General features: G+C 35.2%; 1 protein-coding gene across 1 annotated transcript in view; it reads left to right on the top strand.

The window, feature by feature from the left end:
* The window catches only part of LOC126820970 (uncharacterized), a 57,870-nt gene that overhangs the window by 27,309 nt on the left and 8,722 nt on the right, over positions 1-21,839 (top strand). The window contains exons 20-21 of the mRNA XM_050549198.2: positions 5,897-6,054; positions 12,175-12,262. Of these exons, the coding sequence (XP_050405155.1) occupies positions 5,897-6,054; positions 12,175-12,262 (246 nt within the window). The remainder of the gene's footprint in view (positions 1-5,896; positions 6,055-12,174; positions 12,263-21,839) is intronic.

Below are 21,839 nucleotides of genomic sequence, written 5' to 3'. Positions count from 1 at the left end.
TAGGCTTACTGATCTTTGACCTCTGCAGTGATATGATTATCACACTTTCTATGGAAGCGCAATGACAATTTGCAAAGACAAAACATGCAATTTGGATAATTTCCTATGCATAAGCTTGTACCTACTATAGCTAAATACTCTAAATAATAAAGCTTGTAAATAATAATTGCATCAATCATAGCTCAGCTCATGTAGGTCCCTAGAAATGACTTAAATTCTGAAGTTTGCTTAGCGAAGACTTTCAAATTATAATCGTATCTTATAACACACAAACTAGCTGTTAAAACAATTCTAGGAATGATAAACAGACGCTTTTACCATATTATAGGCCCATCATGTACGTAAAGACCAACTTTTACTATATAAAAATCCTCACTGATCAACTATTAACTTGAGGTGCCTGTCATAATGAAACAAAAGCTAAATTAACCAGTGTTATTGTTGAATAATATAATTAGTATTGACTCACACGATCATCCAGGCTCATTGAAATATAATTATGAAGCGTCAGCACCACTGGAGTCAGACCACTATGACTTTGGCAGTTACAGCATCTTTAACTTATTGAATTATTGGTGTTCTAGTCAACAAAAGACAAAACTGACCCATGTCGTCATTGGGACCACACATGTATGGGTGTTTGAAGAATTGTATGTCTTTTTTTAGGTTAAAACAAATCCATTTTCACAATATTATGGTATATTGACTTCTTTCGTAAAATTGCCACAAATCACCACTGTCACCCTGATTTTTCAAAATTTACTCTGGGGGTCTGAACATTGCGGGTTCGTCCTACTATCTTTTAGTACTTGCAATCATCAACCTTTAACTAAATCTGATTAGTTGGCACTCGTCAGGCGATTGGTTATTAAAATGTGTAATTTAGCGACATATTTGAATTGATAGCACTGACTTTGTTTCTGTTTATATGTTGTGCAGTTCTCCTGCACGTACTATGAATAAGGAATATGAAATTTATTGTACCCCCACCTAACGTTACAAGCAGGAGACTATTAAAATGGGTTGGTCTGTCTTTAGCTACCCATCTGTCTGTTCATCCCAGTTTTTGGAATACACTAACTTTTAATTGGGGTAGAATGTTCGAATTTGGTATATATATGACTGAGTCTTACTTAACTGAGTTCGATGATGAGCATATTTCGTAAGGCTAAACAGAGATAAGAAATTTGTATTTGTTGATGGTTGGTTAACTTCAATTCTGACTGAGTAAGAGTTACAACCTTTATTAAAGTTTCATAATGAGTAATATTCTGCTTAGGTTAAACTAAGCTAATTTGATTGCTAGATACTTTATATAAAAGAAAAAGAAAAAGCACAAGTGTCATCTATTTAATTTGGCATTGAGGCAGAGGTCATCAGACTCACTGTTGGCATGTTATACATGAACTTGTATCATTCTGTGAATTAGAGATAGATAAATAGATGATATCCAATTAAGGTCATCCATTGGATTCACATCTGTTTCTAGTAAGGATTTATAAATGACACCATTAAAAAGTGGAAATTGGTAATTGATGTGATTTTGAATTTTTTATGCAAGATCTTGAAACTATCAGGCTAAAACATTTCGCAACAAATCTACTAATTCAAAATTATTCAGTTTCAATTAGTGTAAAAATTAGGACAATTTAACAATGATTGGGTGATAATTGGAATCTTGAAAAATAAATGGTTTTTGGTAAGCGTTTTAAACTGAGAATTGACTGTTTTCATGGTTTTGTACTTATGTCATGAAGGATATGTATGTAGTAATAACAATTAAACAACTTATACTTTCATATACTTCAAGTTTACTTCATTTCCTTTCACCTGACACCTTGTCTACAAGTGTTTATTTAATCTTGAGAATAGCAATTTCAATTTTGTTGTATTTTCTTGGAATTTGACCCGAAGTGCTAAATAACTACTTTTTTTCTCACTTAATCAACTCTATCTGATTTGTTTTTGGTTTGTTTTTTTGTTTGTTTTTTTTTTTTTTAAATTAAAAAACTACAACTAACAAGCATCTTTCAAGAAAGGTTTCTTTTAGGGGTGGAATCAAATTTAGACAAACTATAATTAAGCATGCATTATGCAAGAGCTAAATCTGCCTATTGCAGCGCTAGCTCGCTAGCCTGGAGGTCGGGTGTTCGATCCCTGCATTGGCCGAGAAAGTTCATCCAGATTTTCCGGCGTGGTTCTCCCTTGTCAGTGATGCAGGACGGAGGGGCTGACAAGGTAAGCTGTCTAGTCGTTCGGATGGGACGAAAAACCGAGGTCCCGTGTACACATTGGCGTGCACGTAAAAGATCCCTTGGCAGTTGGAATTCGATATAAGAGTAGGCCGTAGTGCCGCTGTCCGGGCAAAATTTCCCTCATAGCACACTGTATGGCGTATGCCCGTCTTCATTAGCCCAGGTTAGGAGCAGAACAGTAGGACGTTAAACCCCATTTCATTTCATTTCATGCCTATTGCAGGGCTTTCTTTGGGCCTGAAATGTTTTCTAGATTATTAACTGGACATTAATTAAGTTATCCAGACCATAACTAGCGATGAAATCTTTAGTCTGCTATATATACTGGATTTATATGCATTTTGTGATGGATAATTTAATTTAAGGAATCTTGTAATTTTTTTATTCAAATATATTTTTATCTGTGCTTGTTGTTAAAATAAAACATTAGCTTTAAGGATATATTGATGGAGTTTCTGGTTTTGACTCTAATGCTATAGATTTCTTGTTTGCCAACCATATCTTATGATTTCTTTGTCAGCTCTTTATTCTTTAGCAGTTTTACTTTCTTTTTTTATATAGTCAGAATTAATAACTTGAAAGTTTATTCACATTAGTGAAACATCATTTTATTGAAACATATCCGCCCATGTTCAAAAAAAGAAAATATAAAAAAGGAAACAGTATCTGGTATGTTGTGAGCAGGTCATTGATACTGTTTTTTTTTATCATTTCTTTATTCTTGGTGATTCAGCTATGAAAATTCAGTAAAAGACTAAATTGGGTAACCAATATCTTTATAACCCCCAAGCGTGATATACCATTAATGTTATTAAAGGTTATTAAACAGATACTAGGATGTAATTAAAAACATTTAGTTGTAATTTATCTACATTACCTAATTAAGAATTAAAAAAAAAACAAGTAAAATCTGCAATAGTTGTCTTTTGAATACTAACACAACACATAATTTAGAAATTTTGTGCAATTTTTTTAAATTGTCCACCTTTTTGAACACCATTGTCCATCTATCAGTCATTTCATCGAGGTCTTGAGGTATAAAGGGCCTAACAAAACCCTTGTATGTTTGAAATGAATTATAAACAGTTCTATCTCAGCGGTTGGGTTGCATGCTTTGATGTGAGTTTGTTTTCATATTAAGAGAATCCTGTATCACTGCAGGTCCAGTAATGTATAGCACATTTGGCGATTATGATCAATCTCCATGTCTTCATTTGCCCAGTAGGAGTAGGACGTATGAAACCCCATTTCATTTAATTTCACGATCTATCTCTAGATCTTTCTTTTAATTAGTTTATACTATTAATATTATTTTGTGTGCCTTGTGGTGTTCTGTTTGGTTGTATGTATGATGTGCCTTGTAGCGTTGATTGTTTGTATGATGTGTCATGTCAGTGTATTTGTTTTCTGGTGTTCTGTTTGGATGATGTATGATGTGCATTGTGGTGCCCTGTTTGGTTGTTGTATATGTATGATGTGCCTTGTCCACGAGTTTGTTTTTGGCGTTATATTTGCTTGTTGTATGATTGATGTGTCTGTCTGTGTGTTGTATGCTTGATGTGTCTGGTTTTCTCGTGGTCGGCTGTGTGTATTATGTGTCTTGTCTGGAAGATTTTTTGCTGGTGTTCTTTTTTTTTCTTATGGCTTTATGTTTCTTTGTTATGTGTGGTGTAATTGTCCTGTCATGTATAACTTTTATTAAAACTGCTTAAAATATTCTGTATTCTCTGCAGTCTCTTGTCTGATATGCTGTTTTTGGTGGTTGAGCCACGGTGGCTAAGTTAGTAAGACGCTGGCACCCCTAGCCTGGAGGTCCCGGGTTCGCTCCCGGTGTTGGCCAAGAATGTTCCTCATGAATTTTCCAGTGCGGTTTCCTTTGTCAGTGGTGCATGACAGAAAGTCTGATAAGGAAAGTTGTCTAGTTGTTCGGATGGGTCGAAAAACTGAGGTCGCGTGTACATATTGGCATGCACGTAAAAGATCCCTTAGCAGTTGGAAATGGATATAAGAGTAGGCAGTAGCGCTGCTGTCTGGGCAAAATTTCCCTCATAGCCCACTATGGCGCATGCCCGTCTTCATTAGCCTAGCCGGAGCCAAACAGTAGGACGTTAAACCCCCTTTCATTTCATTTTTGTTTATGGTGGTGCTCTCTATAGGCTTCCGTAGTGCCCACCCTCCTACGGGTTCAGTAGTGAAAGGAATCCAGTTGTATAAATTATGCAATGGAAATATTTTTTATCAATCTTCCACCTCTAATTTGGTGAAGTCATTGTTTGAAAATCAGATGTAACTTTGTTAGAGTGTTTGGTCGACATATTGAAACAGAATGCAATAGGCTAATCGTATTACCTTGAAGTATAAAAAATTCTACTAATATACAGCATGTGTAATTAACCATACCTCATTTGCATATATTCCTAAGCATGAACAGTTGCAGTTAATTATTAAAAATTTATTCCACCCAAAATTGATCTATTTTTGATTGATATATCTGTTAGAAAATTAAAGAACTTATTTGAGAAATGAGGAAACAGGTTCTTGTAAATTGTAATTTTACTCCCCAGAGATACGACTATATTAAACACAATGAATGTTTTGAATTAGTCTTCTTTAAATCCATTTATTTAAATTAGTATAATGGGTTTGCTCATCACTAAGATGAAGGATAATTAAGATGTTGAGATAAAGCAGAGAGATAGGCTGCCAGAAATATAAATATACCCCTTTTTCACTATCAAAATTCCAAAAAATCAAACAGAAATTGGATAAACAATTTGGCGTAACACTTTACAGAAGATGAAATCGAAAGAACATTTTATAGTTTTGCACTCACTACTTTAGTAGCTTATATAAGATCCTTGATGTAACCTAAAATTGGGTACATTGTATTGTTATTGGGCAAATATTGCCATCTTATAGCACATCAAACTTGACTTTGCCATCCTGGTATGACTTTGATTTGACTAGCGGGGTACTGTACAACAAAAAATAAGTTTTGGTTGTACTGGTACCGACTGGGATAATGAAGATGCACATATATGCCTTGCAGTCTGCGATGAGGGTGAGTTTCCTCTCAAGGAATCCCATCTGAATGACAAGACACTGTTACTTGTCAGACCCTCCATCTTGCACCACTGACAAGGGTAAACCACTCTGAAAAATTCCTCCTGATTAATGAGTTATCACCTTACCCACTGAGTGACCTCAGTTCCTAATATAAAGAAATGAATTCGTACCAAGATTAACCACCAAGAAATCAAAGAGAATGAACAGTCAGTACCTATTAGACTGTGCAAGCATAAAATCCTCTTGTGATAGTTGGTGACAGTATAGTTTTATGATTTTCCTGCTCTTTGCTAAAGTGCTCTTGAAATGGATGAACAGTTGTTGAAGTCCATTTGCTTCTCTCCTTGAAAAGAATATGAGCAGGATTTTGGGGGCAAGTAGGTCCACTTGCATGACCTTATATATTTTGTCTGAGTTGATATTTTCCGACTTGCTCAGCATCCTCCAAATTGACGAACAGTTGTTCAAGTCCATTTCTTTCTCCTCCTCATAAAGAATATAGTTTGGATATATGATTGAAAAGATCAAGAATTGCCACATACTTTTGTCCTACAGCAGTCCTTATTTTTTTGTAGGTACAAGGCTCACTGGTATTAGGAAGTGATGTCAATGGTATTGTGTATTTCTGGAATAAAGATAGTGGTGAAGCAGAGGCAGCTATTCAAGCACACGATGAAGGGAATGCGATTCACAAACTGGTTTTTCATAATGGGCGATTCCTTACTGCAGCTGCGTAAGTAAACATGATTATTTGAACATTCACTGTATTTAGCATTTTGTGGGAGGAGAGAGGTTGCATCTATCAATTGTGACAAAATTGGGAGACTGGGTAAATTTGCTTAGAAAAGTTGGATCCGATTAGAATCTCCATTGTCCTTTCAAAGGGTTATTAAAACTCTCAAGATATCATTTTGTCATCTTATACCCTACTAACATAACCATCAATTGGAGATTCGCCTGTCCAACCTCGTGGGTTTTCTCCGGGTCCTCCAGTTTCCTCCCACTGCTAACGACCCCTACGCGCAGGCGAATTATTGAAATAAAATTGAACCATGTGTTAGTCCCGAAATAACCTAGTTTGTGTTGAGTGGACGTTAAACCCCATTTCTCACTCTCAATCAATTGGAGACTGTATCCCAAACTATAATTGATATAACAATGTTTCATCTTGGCAATTGATTGTTGTCTTGGCAAAGGCACCAAAAACAAATCTGTTACACTCCTTCCATGTCTACCCTCGTGCCCTCGTTTATATAAAATGAATTATTCTTGAAATATATTCAATATTATCCATAATCTTTAACATTAAAAACACAAATTATATTTTAATATTGGTTCATTTCAATCAATATTGATGTTGTTATCTTTATGTGGAAATATTGGCTTTTCATATCCCATATTTAATACATGAATATTTGTCCCCCGCCTTTCGAAGAAAGCAGGGGACTATTAAAATGGGTTCGTCCGTCTGTCTGTCTGTCTGTCCGTCTGTCTGTCCGTCTGTCCGTCCGTCTGTCTGTCTGTCCGTCTGTCTGTCCGTCACACTTTTTGGGACACAATAACTCTCTTCCTAATTGAGCTAGAATGTTCAAACTTGGTGTATGTGTTTATTAGGTCAATGCCTTGATGGAGTTCGAAGATGAGCATTTTCCGCTTAGGGTAAGCAGAGATAAGCAATTTGATTGGTTGATGCTTTGGGACACGATAACTCTCTTCCTAATTGGGCTAGAATGTTCAAACTTGGTGTATGTGTTGATTAGGTCAATGCCTTGATGGAGTTCGAAGATGAGCATTTTCCGCTTAGGGTAAGCAGAGATAAGCAATTTGATTGGTTGATGCTTTGGGACACGATAACTTTTAATTGAGCTAGAATGTTCAAACTTGGTGTATGTGTTTATTAGGTCAATGCCTTGATGGGGTGTGAAGATGAGCATTTTCCGCTTAGGGTAAGCAGAGATAAGCAATTTGATTGGTTGATACTTTGGGGCACGATAACTCTCTTCCTAATTGAGCTAGAATGTTCAAACTTGGTGTATGTGTTGATTAGGTCAATGCCTTGATGGAGTTCGAAGATGAGCATTTTCCGCTTAGGGTAAGCAGAGATAAGCAATTTGATTGGTTGATGCTTTGGGACACGATAACTTTAGTTCTAATTAAGTGAGATTGATGAAACTTGGTGTATAGTTTCATTACAGTAATACCTTGACTAAGTTTGATAATGTCCCCCGCCTTTCGAAGAAAGCAGGGGACTATTAAAATGGGTTCGTCCGTCTGTCTGTCTGTCTGTCTGTCTGTCCGTCACACTTTTTTTTGGGACACAATAACTCTCCTTCTAATTGACCTAGAATGTTCAAACTTGGTGTAGGTGTCTATTAGGTCAATGCCTTGATGGAGTTCGAAGATGAGCATTTTCGGCTTAGGGTAAGCCGAGATAAGCAATTTGATTGGTTGATGCTTTGGGACACGATGACTTTAGTTCTAATTACGTGAGAGTGATGAAACTTGGTGTATAGTTTCATTACATCAATACCTTGACTAAGTTCGACAATGAGCATTTTCTGCTCAGAGTAAGCAGAGCGATAAGCAATTTGATTGGACGAGATTTGGAACACAATAACTCTCCTTCTATTTGAGCTAGAATGTTCAAACTTGGTGTAGGTGTTTATTAGGTCAATGCCTTGATGGGGTGTGAAGATGAGCATTTTCTGCTTAGCGTAAGCAGAGATAAGCAATTTGATTGGTTGATACTTTGGGACACGATAACTTTAGTTCTAATTAAGTGAGAGTGATGAAACTTGGTGTATAGTTTCATTACATCAATACCCTGACTAAGTTCGATGATGAGAATTTTCAGCTTAGGCTAAGGAGCAATAAGCATTTTGATTGGTTAAGACTTTGGAACATAACAACTCTTCTTCTAATTGAGGTAGAATGTTAAAACTTGATGTAGATGTTCATCTTGACTTAGTTCAATGATTAACATATCGTGCTAAAGCTAAGAAGAGATAAGCAATTTCCTTGGTCGATGCTTTGGAACAAGATAACTTTGATTCTATCTGATAGAGAGTGATGAAACTTAGTGTATAGTTTATAATCAGTTGATTGCTGGATACTTTTGAAAAAAAATAGATGTGCAATTAATTAATATGTGTCATCTATTTATTTGGGGATTTCGGCGGGGGACATCAGCCTCACTGTTGGCTTGTTTAAAATCAGTTTCTGGCATACAGGTTCTCTATGGTCTTGAGCGTCATTTGTAGTGAGAAGGCTTGATGAACAAATTATAAAGCAAAACATATCCCATAAGTCAGTGCGGAGGTAATTAAAAATGGCCGATATACAAGCGACTAAAAGATATGGTGTAGACTGGACTAACCAGTCACATTTCACTGCTTACTTATTCCGGCTTATTAGCTGAGTTGGTGCAGAAATGTAAAATAAAATTTTTAGAAATTGAATGTAAATCAGTTTCTATACATTCATATTGCATTTATCTGTGCTTTTCAAACCATTTGCGTCAATTTTAAGGTTCCAAAGAAAAGAGGTGTAGCTCCTTTAAAGTAGAGTATCGTAAGCCAACACCCGAAACCAATATAGGACATTAATAACATGTTGCCTTTTTTCTGAGGATTGAAGGGAGTGGGCTTTTAATACTTAAACAGGTTAGGTTTAAATCCATTTCATGTGTCCAAATGGTAATGTAACATAATAAAGAGTAATATATTTTTCTAAAGTGTAGATTTTGTTAGATTACATACAGCTTGTTTTATCAGAGAGGCTGAAACATAGAGATAAAGAGAGGGTGGTATCCAAGTACATTTAAAAAAATAAAACTGAAATGTTTTCAAGAATGTTTAACATTTGGAGTTGTTACAATACTGTGCTATTATTAATTTGACCTCTGGCAAATTCATTGTTTTCCTTCACTTAAGACCAGGTGTTAGACACAAATATGCTGTCAATCAGCCACAAGTTTTCACAGAACTGGCATCATTGTGAACAGGTGGACTCCATTTTGTATTCCTCTGAATGAGTTGATACACATATTAAAAGGTTGTTTTGTGAGAGAAACAAAATACTTTGTATTCTTCACTTCTTGTTCCTTCTCCGCGACTATCTTTTCTACTCAAGCCAATTCTCTTCCAGTTTATTTTAGTAATGGTGTTTAAGCTTGTTTTAGTACAGATATAATCAAGTTTACTTTTCACCTGTTAGAAACATCTATTGCTTACTCAAAACATTGTTAAATAGAAAATACATGAATAATACAATAGAAATGCCTGCCATTGCCCACAATGTAATACTCTTAGTCATACAAATACTAAGTGAAATACAGAACATTATTGGAGAAACTGGCTAAGGTAAATTAAAATCAGATTTATTTAATAAACATGTAAAATGTTTCAGATATTTGAAACTTGTAAATTATTTATGTTTGGCCACCACCATCTCTGTTAAGTGGTCTGTTCTTCGAGTTGCATTTCATCTCCTAATAAAAGAGAATAACCACGCTGGAGTAGCTAAAATTGATTGAATGTAAGGTTATAGAAATACTGGATTAAAGATGCATTATGTAAAAGCTAAATCTGTCTTTTTTTTTCTGGCTTCAAATGTTATATGAATTATTATTTAGACATTTATTTTACATGACATGCCAATAATCAACACTATAGTATACCATCAAATGGCTTAGATATTAAGTAGATTAGACCATCCATGCCATATAACATGAAAACACATTGTTTCATCATTACCATAGGTTTCCAAATAGTAGCATCTAGACTTATGGTATTCATTTGTTTTCCTATCATATGCACATTTTTTCACATTACCATATAGGTTTTTAAACCATTGGATGGTAGCCATCAAGACTTATATTCATTTTTTTTTCATCTCATATTCACATTGTTTCACCATTACCATAGCTTTCCAAAATATGTGATAGCATGGTAGCCATCTCGACTTATCATATTCATTTTTTTTTTTTTTTTTCATATCCTATGCACATTGACTTCAAGTTCTTCATCATCACAACCATCATCTTCTTACTTATATCCTTTGGTTTCAGTCTCATTATACCCATTGAATTCTTTCTCATCCAATTGGTTACTTTACATTTCAGTGCCACATGATAGCATGATACCCATCTAGATTAATCATATCTAGTTGTTTTCATCGCGTTTCCACCTCGTCTTGTCCATTTATCATTTTTCTCATTATATTCATCAGTGTTATTCCACTCTGCTTTCAATTTTATATTTTCAGGTTTCCATCTTCTACCCACTTGTTCATTTCAACATACCCATAGTTTCAGGGAGCAGCGGAGCCTTGGCGAGTAAGGCGCTGGTTCACTAATCAGGAGGTTCCTGGTTGGCCGAGAAAGTTCCTCTGGATTTTCAGTCCTAGTTTACCCTAGTTAGTCGTGCAGGATGGTTACATTGTGTGCATGTAAAAGATTTCTTGACAGTTGGAATTTGAATTAACTGTAGGCTGTAGAACCACTGTCCTGGCAAAATTTCTCTCATAACACACTGCATCAGCCTGGTTGGAACAGAAAATCCATTGTCTACAATAACACCTTTAGGTAAAAGTGGATGTTGGCCAAACAAACAGATCCCATTAAATTTCATTTCATTTCCGATCTCATTATACACATTGATTTCAATTATTGATTCCATTTCATTAAACTGTATGAATTGGTTTTTGGTTTTATATCTTATCCACTGGAGTCTGTAATATCATACCCATTGGTCTTATATTTTATCCATTGGAGTCTGCAATATCATACCCATTGGTCTTATATCCTATCCACTGGAGTCTGCAATACCATACCTATTGGTTTTAGTCTCATCCATTTAGTCTGTAATATCATACCCATTGGTCATATATCTCATCCACTGGAGTCTGTAATATCATACCCATTGGTCTTATATCTCATCCATTGGAGTCTGTAATATCATACCGATTGGTCTTATATCTCATCCATTGGAGTCTGTAATATCATACCCATTGGTTTTATATCTCATCCATGGGATTCAGTAATGTCATACTCATTGGTTTTATATCTCATCCACTGGAGTCTGTAATATCATACCCATTGGTTTTATATCTCATCCATTGGAGTCTGTAATATCATACCGATTGGTCTTATATCTCATCCATTGGAGTCTGTAATATCATACCCATTGGTTTTATATCTCATCCATGGGATTCAGTAATGTCATACTCATTGGTTTTATATCTCATCCACTGGAGTCTGTAATATCATACCCATTGGTTTTATATCTCATCCATTGGAGTCTGTAATATCATACTCATTGGTTTTATATCTCATCCACTGGAGTCTGTAATATCATACCCATTGGTTTTATATCTCATCCATGGGATTCAGTAATGTCATACTCATGGGTTTTATATCTCATCCATTGGAGTCTGTAATATCATATACCCATTGGCTTTATCTACTAGAGTCCGTAATATCATATCCATTGGTTTCCCTCTCTGTCTCAGCATTTATTCAGTCTTTATTCAGGTTCTTTCTCATCTTGCAGTTCCCACTGGCTTTTTTTTCATCATCCATTACACTGATTTTCATCCATTCACCATTTCAATGTCCATTGTAGTATTGTGCCCATTTGCTTCCATCCCAGCATATTCTGCATTGTTTTCCTAGGCCTTATAATATATTTCATTATACAGGTTTTTGTCTCATTATGCATCAGTTTTGATGTGTGAAATTTTACTTGACTATCCTTATATTTTCTTAGAAATCTCTGAAATAGATATATTTTTATAATGGAGGGGGTGTTACTGTGTTTAGTTAGTAATCATTGTTTCTTTTTTATCTTTTTAGTGATGGATCAATTAAAGAATGGGATATAATGACCATGACTTGTGTACGACTTTTACAAGGTCACAAGGGACCTGTTCGAGATGTCAAGGTAATATCAGTTTTAGTATTTTTTAAAAAGCCAGCTATCAGATGGTCCCTTGATATGTATGTACAGAATTTGTTTAGGACTTCTTACAGACCTATCTGGCAAATGCAAGCTTAATTGTGTCTGGTGTTTGTTAGATTCCTCGCAGGGATAATGCTATACAGTAGAATCTGTATGAGCAGCCACTCCTATTCAGCGACATCTCCTTGTAAGCGGTCACGATAAATTCCCCCCGTAGAAATTCTGTTGTTTCATCTCTTTATTCAACGGTCACTCCTCTAACGCGGCCAGCGGTCACTATTTTACTAATAAATTCAACAAAACATCGCCCATTCAACGGCCATTGTTGAATGATACCATCTTGTCGTTCTTTGTAACACCCCCGCTAATCCCGTGAGTAGTAGTTAATTAACTGGACCCCCACTGATCAGGTAAAAAGAAATGTAAACATAACAATCAACCCGGGATTATCTGTTAATTAATCTTTTGTTTTATTAAACGACTAACCTGATCATTGTTTTCACGCGTAGCGACACATTGTTTGATACTGATTGAATAAAATAAAAGTACCGAGTTTTGTCACGATCAACTAGTATCTCTCTTAGCGCCTCCTATATTACATACAGAGTTACACCCCCTGTAAATAGGTGATAAAATTAGCGATGTTTTTTGTTCATGTGCTTTTTTGATAAAATAAAATGAATTCATCGATTTTCTTCACAAAAATGGATAAATATTATCGAATGCATCACAATGGTAGACAGTAGTATCGAAGGTTGGTACAAAATGACAAGTTTACAGAAGTTATGTCCGAGATTTGAGTAAAGAATTTTCGTCCGGCGCAAGATTCAGCGACGGCCAAATTTACCGCTTCCAATGCATCCAAGCATAATATTTAATTTATGTCGGCACAAAAAGCAACGAGATTTTATTAAGAGGCCACGCCCGTTAAGCGGTCAGTTGTGAAAATTCCCTTGGGTGGCTGCTTAATGCAGATTCTACTGTATATAGACTTTTTGTCCCCCGCCTTTCGAAGAAAGCAGGGGACCATTAAAATGGGTTCGTCCATCTGTCTGTCTATCTGTCCGTCCTTCTGTCTGTCCGTCACACTTTTTGGGACACAATAACTCTCTTTCTAATTGAGCTACAATGTTCAAACTTGGTGTAGGTGTTTATTAGGTCAATGCCTTGATGGAGGTCAAAGATGAGAATTTTCGGCTTGGGGTAAGCAGAGATAAGCAATTTGATTGGTTGATATACATGAGACACAATAACTTTAGTTCTAATTAAGTGAGGGTGAGGACACTTGGTGTATAGCTTTATTACATCAATACATTCACTGGATTATAAATATTTTGTGCTGAGGGTACGCAGAGCGATAAACAATTTGATTGGTCGAGACTTTGGAACACAATAATTCTCCTTCTAATTGAGGTAGAAGGTTTAAACTTGGTGTGGGCGTTCCTTAGGTAAATGCCTTGGTGGAGTTCTATGATGAACATTGTCTGTTTGAGGTAAGCAGAAATAAGCAATCTGATTGGTTGATGCTTTGAGGCACGATAACTTTGGTTATAATGAAGTGAGAGTGATGAATTCATTATATCATTACCTTGACTAATTTCGATGGTGAGAATTTTATGCTTAGGCTAATGAGCGATAAGCAATTTGATTGGTCAAGACTTTGGAACATGATAACTCTGCTTTTAATTGAGATAGAATGTTTAGACTTGATGTAGATGTTCATTAGGTGAATGTCTTGACTGAGTTCAAGGATTAACATTTCGAGCTGAAGCTAAGCAGAGCTATTCAATTTCATTGGTCAATACTTTGGGACAAGATAATCTTGATTCTATCTGATAGACAGTGATGAAACTTAGTGTATAGTTTGATTGCTTGATACTTTTGAAAAAAAAAAATAAATGTGCAATAAATTAATGTGTGTCATCTATTTATTTTGGGATTTCGGGGGGGGGGGACATCAGCCTCACTGTTGGCTTGTTCATTAATATTCTGGATAGAAAAATCAGGATTAAATACACATATCTGATTTGTTGAATCTAAGATGTTTCTGGGATTCATAAAGTATGTAATCCTGACTGAATAAATGTTAATAAAGACATTTATGATAATGATTTCACACTTTGTTTGTGGGTAGAAGAAAAAGAAAAACTTTTTCACTATTCACAGACTACAGGATTGCTGTTTTGAATGTTAATTACTATGTTTGAGTTATTCATTATTGTATTGATAAGACTTGATATTATATTAAAAGTATCTGACTTGCAGTTGAATGGAATTGATTTATTGTTATAAATAAATGAACAATATATAAATAATATATAAATGTTAATATATAAAAACCTATATGTTGTTTTATTTTAATAGATTTATTTATTTATTCCTTATAAACGGGGTATAGAAGGCCTGACTTCTTAAATTAAAGCCATCCTAACCAACTAACAAGTGGCATCAAGATGGACGAAAAATGTCAGCCTAATTGAAACTATATGAAGCTGTAACTTGAATGTCAAAATTTGATAAACACTTCCCATCTTGACAAAAGCAACCAATGTGATTATGGTAGCAGATTGGTTACATATGCCTTGGTTAACATTCCCCATATGTGCTAACATAAGACAAAACAGTGTGTAGCATTCTTTTTTCTTGCTCCACATCTTTGATTAAAACATATTTCAAAATGTTCATATTGCTTAATTTTTCTTATGTAAATCTCCAGTCCTGATTCAAATTTTTGGAGATTTTGTATCATTTGGTTAGAATAAGATCATCTGGATACATTTCCCCTTTAAAGTTTGTGTCTACAGATGGATTTGCCATTAAGATTTTTAGGTGTTAGAAGTGAAATGGACAATATTTGGACATGTTTTTACCATATTTTTAGTGGAAAAGGTTGCTTCTGGTTTTGTGTTCCATGAATGTCCATCAAGAACAATAGGATACATATGTACTTGATTATAAGATCATGCTTATTGTGGAAAAGTATTAATGTAGTAGGTTTACTAAAAGGATTTAAAATCTAAAGGAAAAAAATACAATTAAGTAACTGGTAAATTCACTAGTTAACAAGAAAAATTATACATACATTTATACATTCCTAGAAAGAAAAATGAATAGGAAAATGTCCACATACATGTATATAAATACAAAATGACTACATTTCTAAATATAATAGAGCAATTCACCTGGGTAAGTTGACTTCTGAGTAAGGTTTGTTTTAGGAATAAGCCAAAATATTTTAATTAAAATTATTGTTATTTCTTTTGTAGAGAGGATAAACGTTTATGTTATCAATTTTCACTGGGGTGTAAACAGTTCTTTCTTTATTTATTTATGACCAAATCTGGATATAATATAAGTAATATAATATGTAGACATATCAGCATATATCTATCTATTATAACATCATAGTTCGAGTTCTGTTTTACCTCCTTAAGAATTATAAATTGAACAGACATGCTAATGGTTATTTTCATTTTTATCAAATTATATATTATTTATTGAAAATGCATGTCTCATTAGGAGTCCCTGAATACCTTGGGACACATCCAGAAATGTTAAATTAAAAGTTATAAACACACAGCTTCTTGCTGAATTTTATTTCATTCACCCAATTTTGAAAGCTGATATTTGTCAAATTTTATTAAGAGTATGGTATTGTTGTGGAAAGTATTAGGATAAAGGTCCATTAAGCAGAATTGGTAAATTGGTTTATCTTAAACTCAGTGGTATTAAACAGTTAATCGTTTAGGTCAATGTTAATAGTTTAGAATATTGAAGTAGGGTAGTCTGTAGCATGGATGCTATTTCGCCCATATGTGCCGGACATGTCCTACGCTATTTTCCAACATCTGCGCAGGAATATGCCCATCAAGATATGGAGAATAATGTTCAAATTTTCAAAATTATTTGAGTGTACTCAGTATATAACTATTACTCATTCCAATTATCATTGATAATTGGCTGAATTCATTAGGTATTTAAGTGATCAGCATATTTATCGTGTTATACCTTCTATACACCTACCTTGATTAACAACTTAATCTGACTTGATTGGCTGACATAATCCTTTGTCGGACAATTCATCAATCCAATCCTGAACAGAAGTCATTGCTTCTCCTTTCTCGGACTATTATATAAACTTAATCAATGTATTTAACTCCTGGTGACTCCATTGTCGGATAATTGAATCTCCTTTATGTCGGTCGACTACATGTAGAAACTAGTCATATTATGTCACATATCCTAATAATATATAACACCCTAAATATATCTGATTAATTGTCTCTGATAACACTTCATTAAATAAAGCTATTACACACAAACACATATCGGATAAATACTAGACAATACAGGCTCTGTTTCTAATCACACGTGGTTATAATACAATAAATGAAAACAAAAGTAGAAATCACGCAAGATACATGAAATTACGATATAGATGGAAACGTGATAATTTCAACAAGACCAATGTCAGAGAAAAGGTTCAGTTTTTATGGTATATTCTTGGGTTTATAACAGTATTTTGAATGGGGTTTATGTTTTTAAATAAAGAAATAAACAAACTAAGAAATGTCAACAAATATTTCAATTTTAATAGTGTAAGTATTTAATTGTTTTAGATGTTATCTCGTGAGTGTCGAATGTTTTTATTTTGCAGATGATGTCATTCGCTCACAATCATGGAGCGACGGTTACTGCCAAACATTTTTGGGATATCATTTTTTTTGCCTTTATCTGTATATAAGATAAGTTGAAACACAGTATAAGACACATGCCAGACTTCTGCTGAACAAAGTATCGACTTATACCCCGAAAAATGCAATAATTTTGGAGAAATATTACTATCGTATAACAATAACATGTAATTTTGGAGGAATATTACTGACATCAATTTGCATACAGTACAGGAATTATATAAGAAAAATAACGAAGTGCACCTATTTTTTTTTATTAAGCATGAATTACAATATTTTTTTGACACATGATTTTTAATTGTGGTTTGAATCCGCCTTCTTAAATAAAGATAAGAGTTATGCCCCTTTATTTTCAGTAAAAATGTCTGACAAATTTTTTTGACAAATACGAGTTCTGTTCTCTTTATCATTGGGATAAAGGTCCATTAACAAGAATTAGTAAATTAGTTTATCTTAAACTCGATGGTAATAAACAGTTAATTGTTTAGGGTCAATGTCAATGGTATAGAATGTTAAAGTAGGGTAATTCGCAGGTGTGACAAATACCAGTTTCATACTCTTTAACTTTATGGAAAGTATTGGAATAAGTCACCCTTTAACCAGAATTTGTACATTAGTTTATCTTAAACTCGAAGGTAATAAACAGTTAATCGTTTAGGGTCAATGTTAATGGTGTAGAATGTTGAAGTGGGGTAATTTGCAGGTGTGACAAATACCAGTTCTGTACTCTTCAACTTTGTGGAAAGTAAGCTTATATTTAGATAAATGTCCCTTTAACCAGAATTTGTAAAATGAGTTTATCTCCAACTCGATGGTAATGAACGGTTAATCGTCTAGGGCCAATATTAATGGTTTAGCATGTTCATGTAGGGTAGTCTGTAGGTGTGAGAAATACCTGTTCTGTACTCTTTAACTTTATGGAAAGTATTGGAATAAGTCACCCTTTAACCAGAATTTGTAAATGAGTTTATCTCCAACTCGGTGGTAATAAACGGTTAATCGTTGAGGGTCAATGTTAATGGTTTAGCATGTTGAAGTAGGGTAGTCTGTAGGTGTGACAAATACCAGTTCCGTACTCCTTATCATTAGCTGAGATTTATCTCTGCTTATCACCAGATACTATAATTACACATCTGTTTTATGTTGATCTTCCCCTTTAAAACAAACAATTTCATTCTATGATTCACAGGTAAAATGGCGAGCTGTTTTACCTACCTTAATCAGATATAGATCATTCCTTGCTTAAAAGGATTGGAAGCTTGTGTGTGCACACCTGGAAAGCGTAGCGGTACACACTTTATATTTTAGTGGAGTTTAGTCTAGCGCCTTTGTTTTTAACCCAATCTATCCTGTGCTTGCTATATACATTGTTATTGAAACATCTTATCAAGCCATTGATCGTCTAAGTTTTATTGTTTAAAGGTAGAATTTTTCAAGTTTTCAGGGAAGACGTAATATGAACAGGTGTTATTCATCTAGCTGCCAATTCCACAAGTAATGTGATGTCCATCCGTTTTGAGTTGATTGCGTGTATAAAATAGAAATTCCTGATCGTATCTTCTACATGCAGCTTCCTAATCTCCAGAAGATCTCCCCCAGAATCCAGATGATATTGATAACAGTACATTCTGATGATTTTGATTTTAAAAACCTTGTAATTGAGCTTTTATTTTCCAAGTAATTTTATCTGATCTGTAAACCAGTTCTACAAACAGAGACTTTAAAGAGGGTAAACACCTTTTGCAAATGGAAATCTTTGAATGATTTGAATTTTGGCGTTCTTCTTTTGATCGTTAGCAGTATATCTGAAATAATGATTTTGATCGTTATTGAACCCAAACTGGAAGATGGAAAGAATGAAACTATATAGTGGCTCAGTGAGTAAGCTGCTGGCTTGCTAACCCAGAGATCCTGTGTTTGATCCCAGTGTTAGTCGTAAAAATTGCTCAGGATTTTCTGATGATGTTCCCCCTTGTCCGTGATGCAGGATGGATGGTCTGGCAATGACAGGAGCCTAACATTTGGATGGGATGAAAAACCAAGGTACAAGAACCGTTGACAGTTGGAATTCAGTTGCTGTCTGAAAAATTTCCATCATAACACATTGTTGGTGTATGTCCATTTTAATTAGCCCAGTAGGTGCAAAAAGTAGGACTTAAAACCTAATTTCATTTATTCAATACTAAATAGTACATACATTTCGACCGATTATAAACAACGCTGCATCCTTAAAATATTTTTTTTTTTAAATATCTGTGAATTGGACACTTAGTTGGAAATTGTGCATGTGTCCTTGCCTACGCAATAACAAAATGAAATGAAATGGGGTTTAACGTCCTGCTGTTCTGCTCTAAACATACAGTGTGCCATAAGGGAAATTTTGCCCGGACAGTGGCATTACGGCCTACTCTTGTATCAAATTCCAACTGGTAAGGAATCTTTCACAGGATGTACACAGGATATCTGTTTTCCATCCCATCTAAACAACTATTCATTGTCCCTTGCCAGGCCCTTGGTCGTGCACCACTGGCAAGGACAAACCACGCCAGAAAATCCCAATGAACTTTCTTGGCCAACGAAGGGATCAAACACAGGACCTCCAGGTTAGCGTGCCAACATCTTACTTTCTGAGCCACTGGGGCTCCCCTATGCAATTACAAATAACAGTTTGTAAATACTTGAAGATGAATCAACATAAGCCTAGCCTGTTCCCCAATCCATTTTCAAATGAAATAAAATATTGTTAACAAAAAAAAAGTATGCATTGTGGATGGGAGGGATCTTCAATCAATGATAGGTGTCACCTTTGACTGCCTTGGAATTTCTAAGATATTAATGATCTTTTACTGTTTAATTTCACTCATCACCCTCCTCGATCGGTAACAGGATGTCTGAGATGGAATGCCTTTGTCCCTACCTACGCTAATTTATTAACTACCAGGTAGTGTATTATCTTGATGAGTGCATTGTTACAATCTTCACAATGCTTTCACAGTACAGTTCCAAGTCAAAGTTGCCGTGCAGGGAATGGTGGCTTTTTCCTCTTTGAGGAACAGCTTCCCATTTGTGAAAATCATTTGTTTGCAGGGCATTCAAGATAGACTGTACTGAAATTTCTTATTTAAAGAACTGGGTTTGATCATGGTAGTTTTCACATGTTAGCCTCAAAATAACTTGTTTAAAGTTGTACCACCATTTCTGGAGCCAGGGTGGCTCAATGAGTAAGCCACTGGCTCGCTAACCTGGAGGTCCCGGGTTCGCTCCCAGTGTTGGCCGAAAATGATTTTCAGATCTGGTTTCCCATTGTCAGTGGTGCAGGATGGACAGCCATGCCCCATTGACAGTTGGAATTTGAAATAAGAGTAGTCTGTAGTGTATCTAATAGCACCCTGTATGGCTTATGTCCATCTTCATTAGCTCTCTTGGTACAGAACAGTAGGAGGATAGGCCCTATTTAATGGCACTTCATTTTACCACCAATATCCTATATAGATACCAGCTAAGTGGGATATCTGTTATTATAGATTCACCTCTCTCCCGCCATTGGTTAGTTTGATAATCCCGATTCAGAACTGTGAACAAATTAAGTTCCACAATAAGAGATAGTCTTTTTTATTATCTTAAGGGCAGACTGCACATTTAGAGGACATTTCATCTCAGACGTCATTGTACCCTTTCTTTTTTTTATTAAGAGCTCCAAATACACAAAGTACCATTTAAACTTAAGCCCTAACGATTTTTGCATTGGACATACCTTAATGACCTTGAACAGATAGTCAGGGTGTAAAAATGAGTTATGGTATCTTATGAGCACCGTCAATCCTATCGATAGGTCTACGTGTCCAAATAACTGGCTACATGTTGTTAATCTAGCCACCAATACGTAAGATAAATACTATGTACTGAACTAAAACACATTTCCCCTAGAATGCCTCGACTAACTCAAGTCTCGTGGGTATAATGAACTATGTAGCCTTACTAAACAATGTTTATGTAAGGTTTACATCCTCATCTGGATGATGTCAATCCCCAAATATCGCTTGTCCATCTATCTCACCACTGCTAAAAATGTTTACTATCCACCCGCCGAATATGTCGAAATAAATAAAGAGAATATTTGATGAACTAATTCGTTTTTCTGTAGGGAAAAGTTTATTTTAGAAGTTGGTGTACCACCTCTGTAGGATGTGATCGTATTATATAAAGGCCACCTTTAAACATTACCGTGATCAGCTTCTGATAGCGGCTTCCGGTTCACCTCGTCTGCATTTGTCCTTGGAGAATAAAGTTGTGATGGTTCTCATGTAGTTTTAGACAAAACACTCTTTCTTGAATTGAGCCGGTCTGGTAGAATCTGTGGGCCTACATCAGTGGTATTTACATTATTACAAGCAAACAATAACTGATGAGTTTTTATATGTTAATGTTAAGGTCATTTATCAGTCATTGAGAAAAACAGCAAGGTTTGGCGTAGTTTGTTTTACTCAGAGAAGTGATAACAACCTGTGCATTTGAAAGAGTTCCCTCTAAAGTCGTCCCCTCTCCACAATCTTGTAGGTAATGGTGCAAACAGTACAGGATCATTTAATTTGATCGAATATAGGAACATTTTATCCAGTGTCCATTTATCGTCTTTTAAATAGGGGGTTGGGTGGTCGATTGGTCTGTTGTGTACACTTTGGATCATAAGGTCGAGTGGTTTCAATTCCCAACTTGTACATGACAAGGAATGAGATCAACCTGGTGGGGATTTTCAGGGTCATCCAGTTTCCTCCCACTGGTGAAGACTCCTATTATGCTTAACCAAATTATTGAAATAATTAACCAAATTATTGAACCATGTTAGTCCTGAATTGACCTGATTG

Source organism: Patella vulgata, chromosome 5 (genome assembly GCF_932274485.2).
Source record: "Patella vulgata chromosome 5, xgPatVulg1.2, whole genome shotgun sequence".
In the NCBI taxonomy this organism is placed as follows: domain Eukaryota; kingdom Metazoa; phylum Mollusca; class Gastropoda; family Patellidae; genus Patella; species Patella vulgata.
This window is presented reverse-complemented; position numbering and strand designations above follow the sequence as displayed.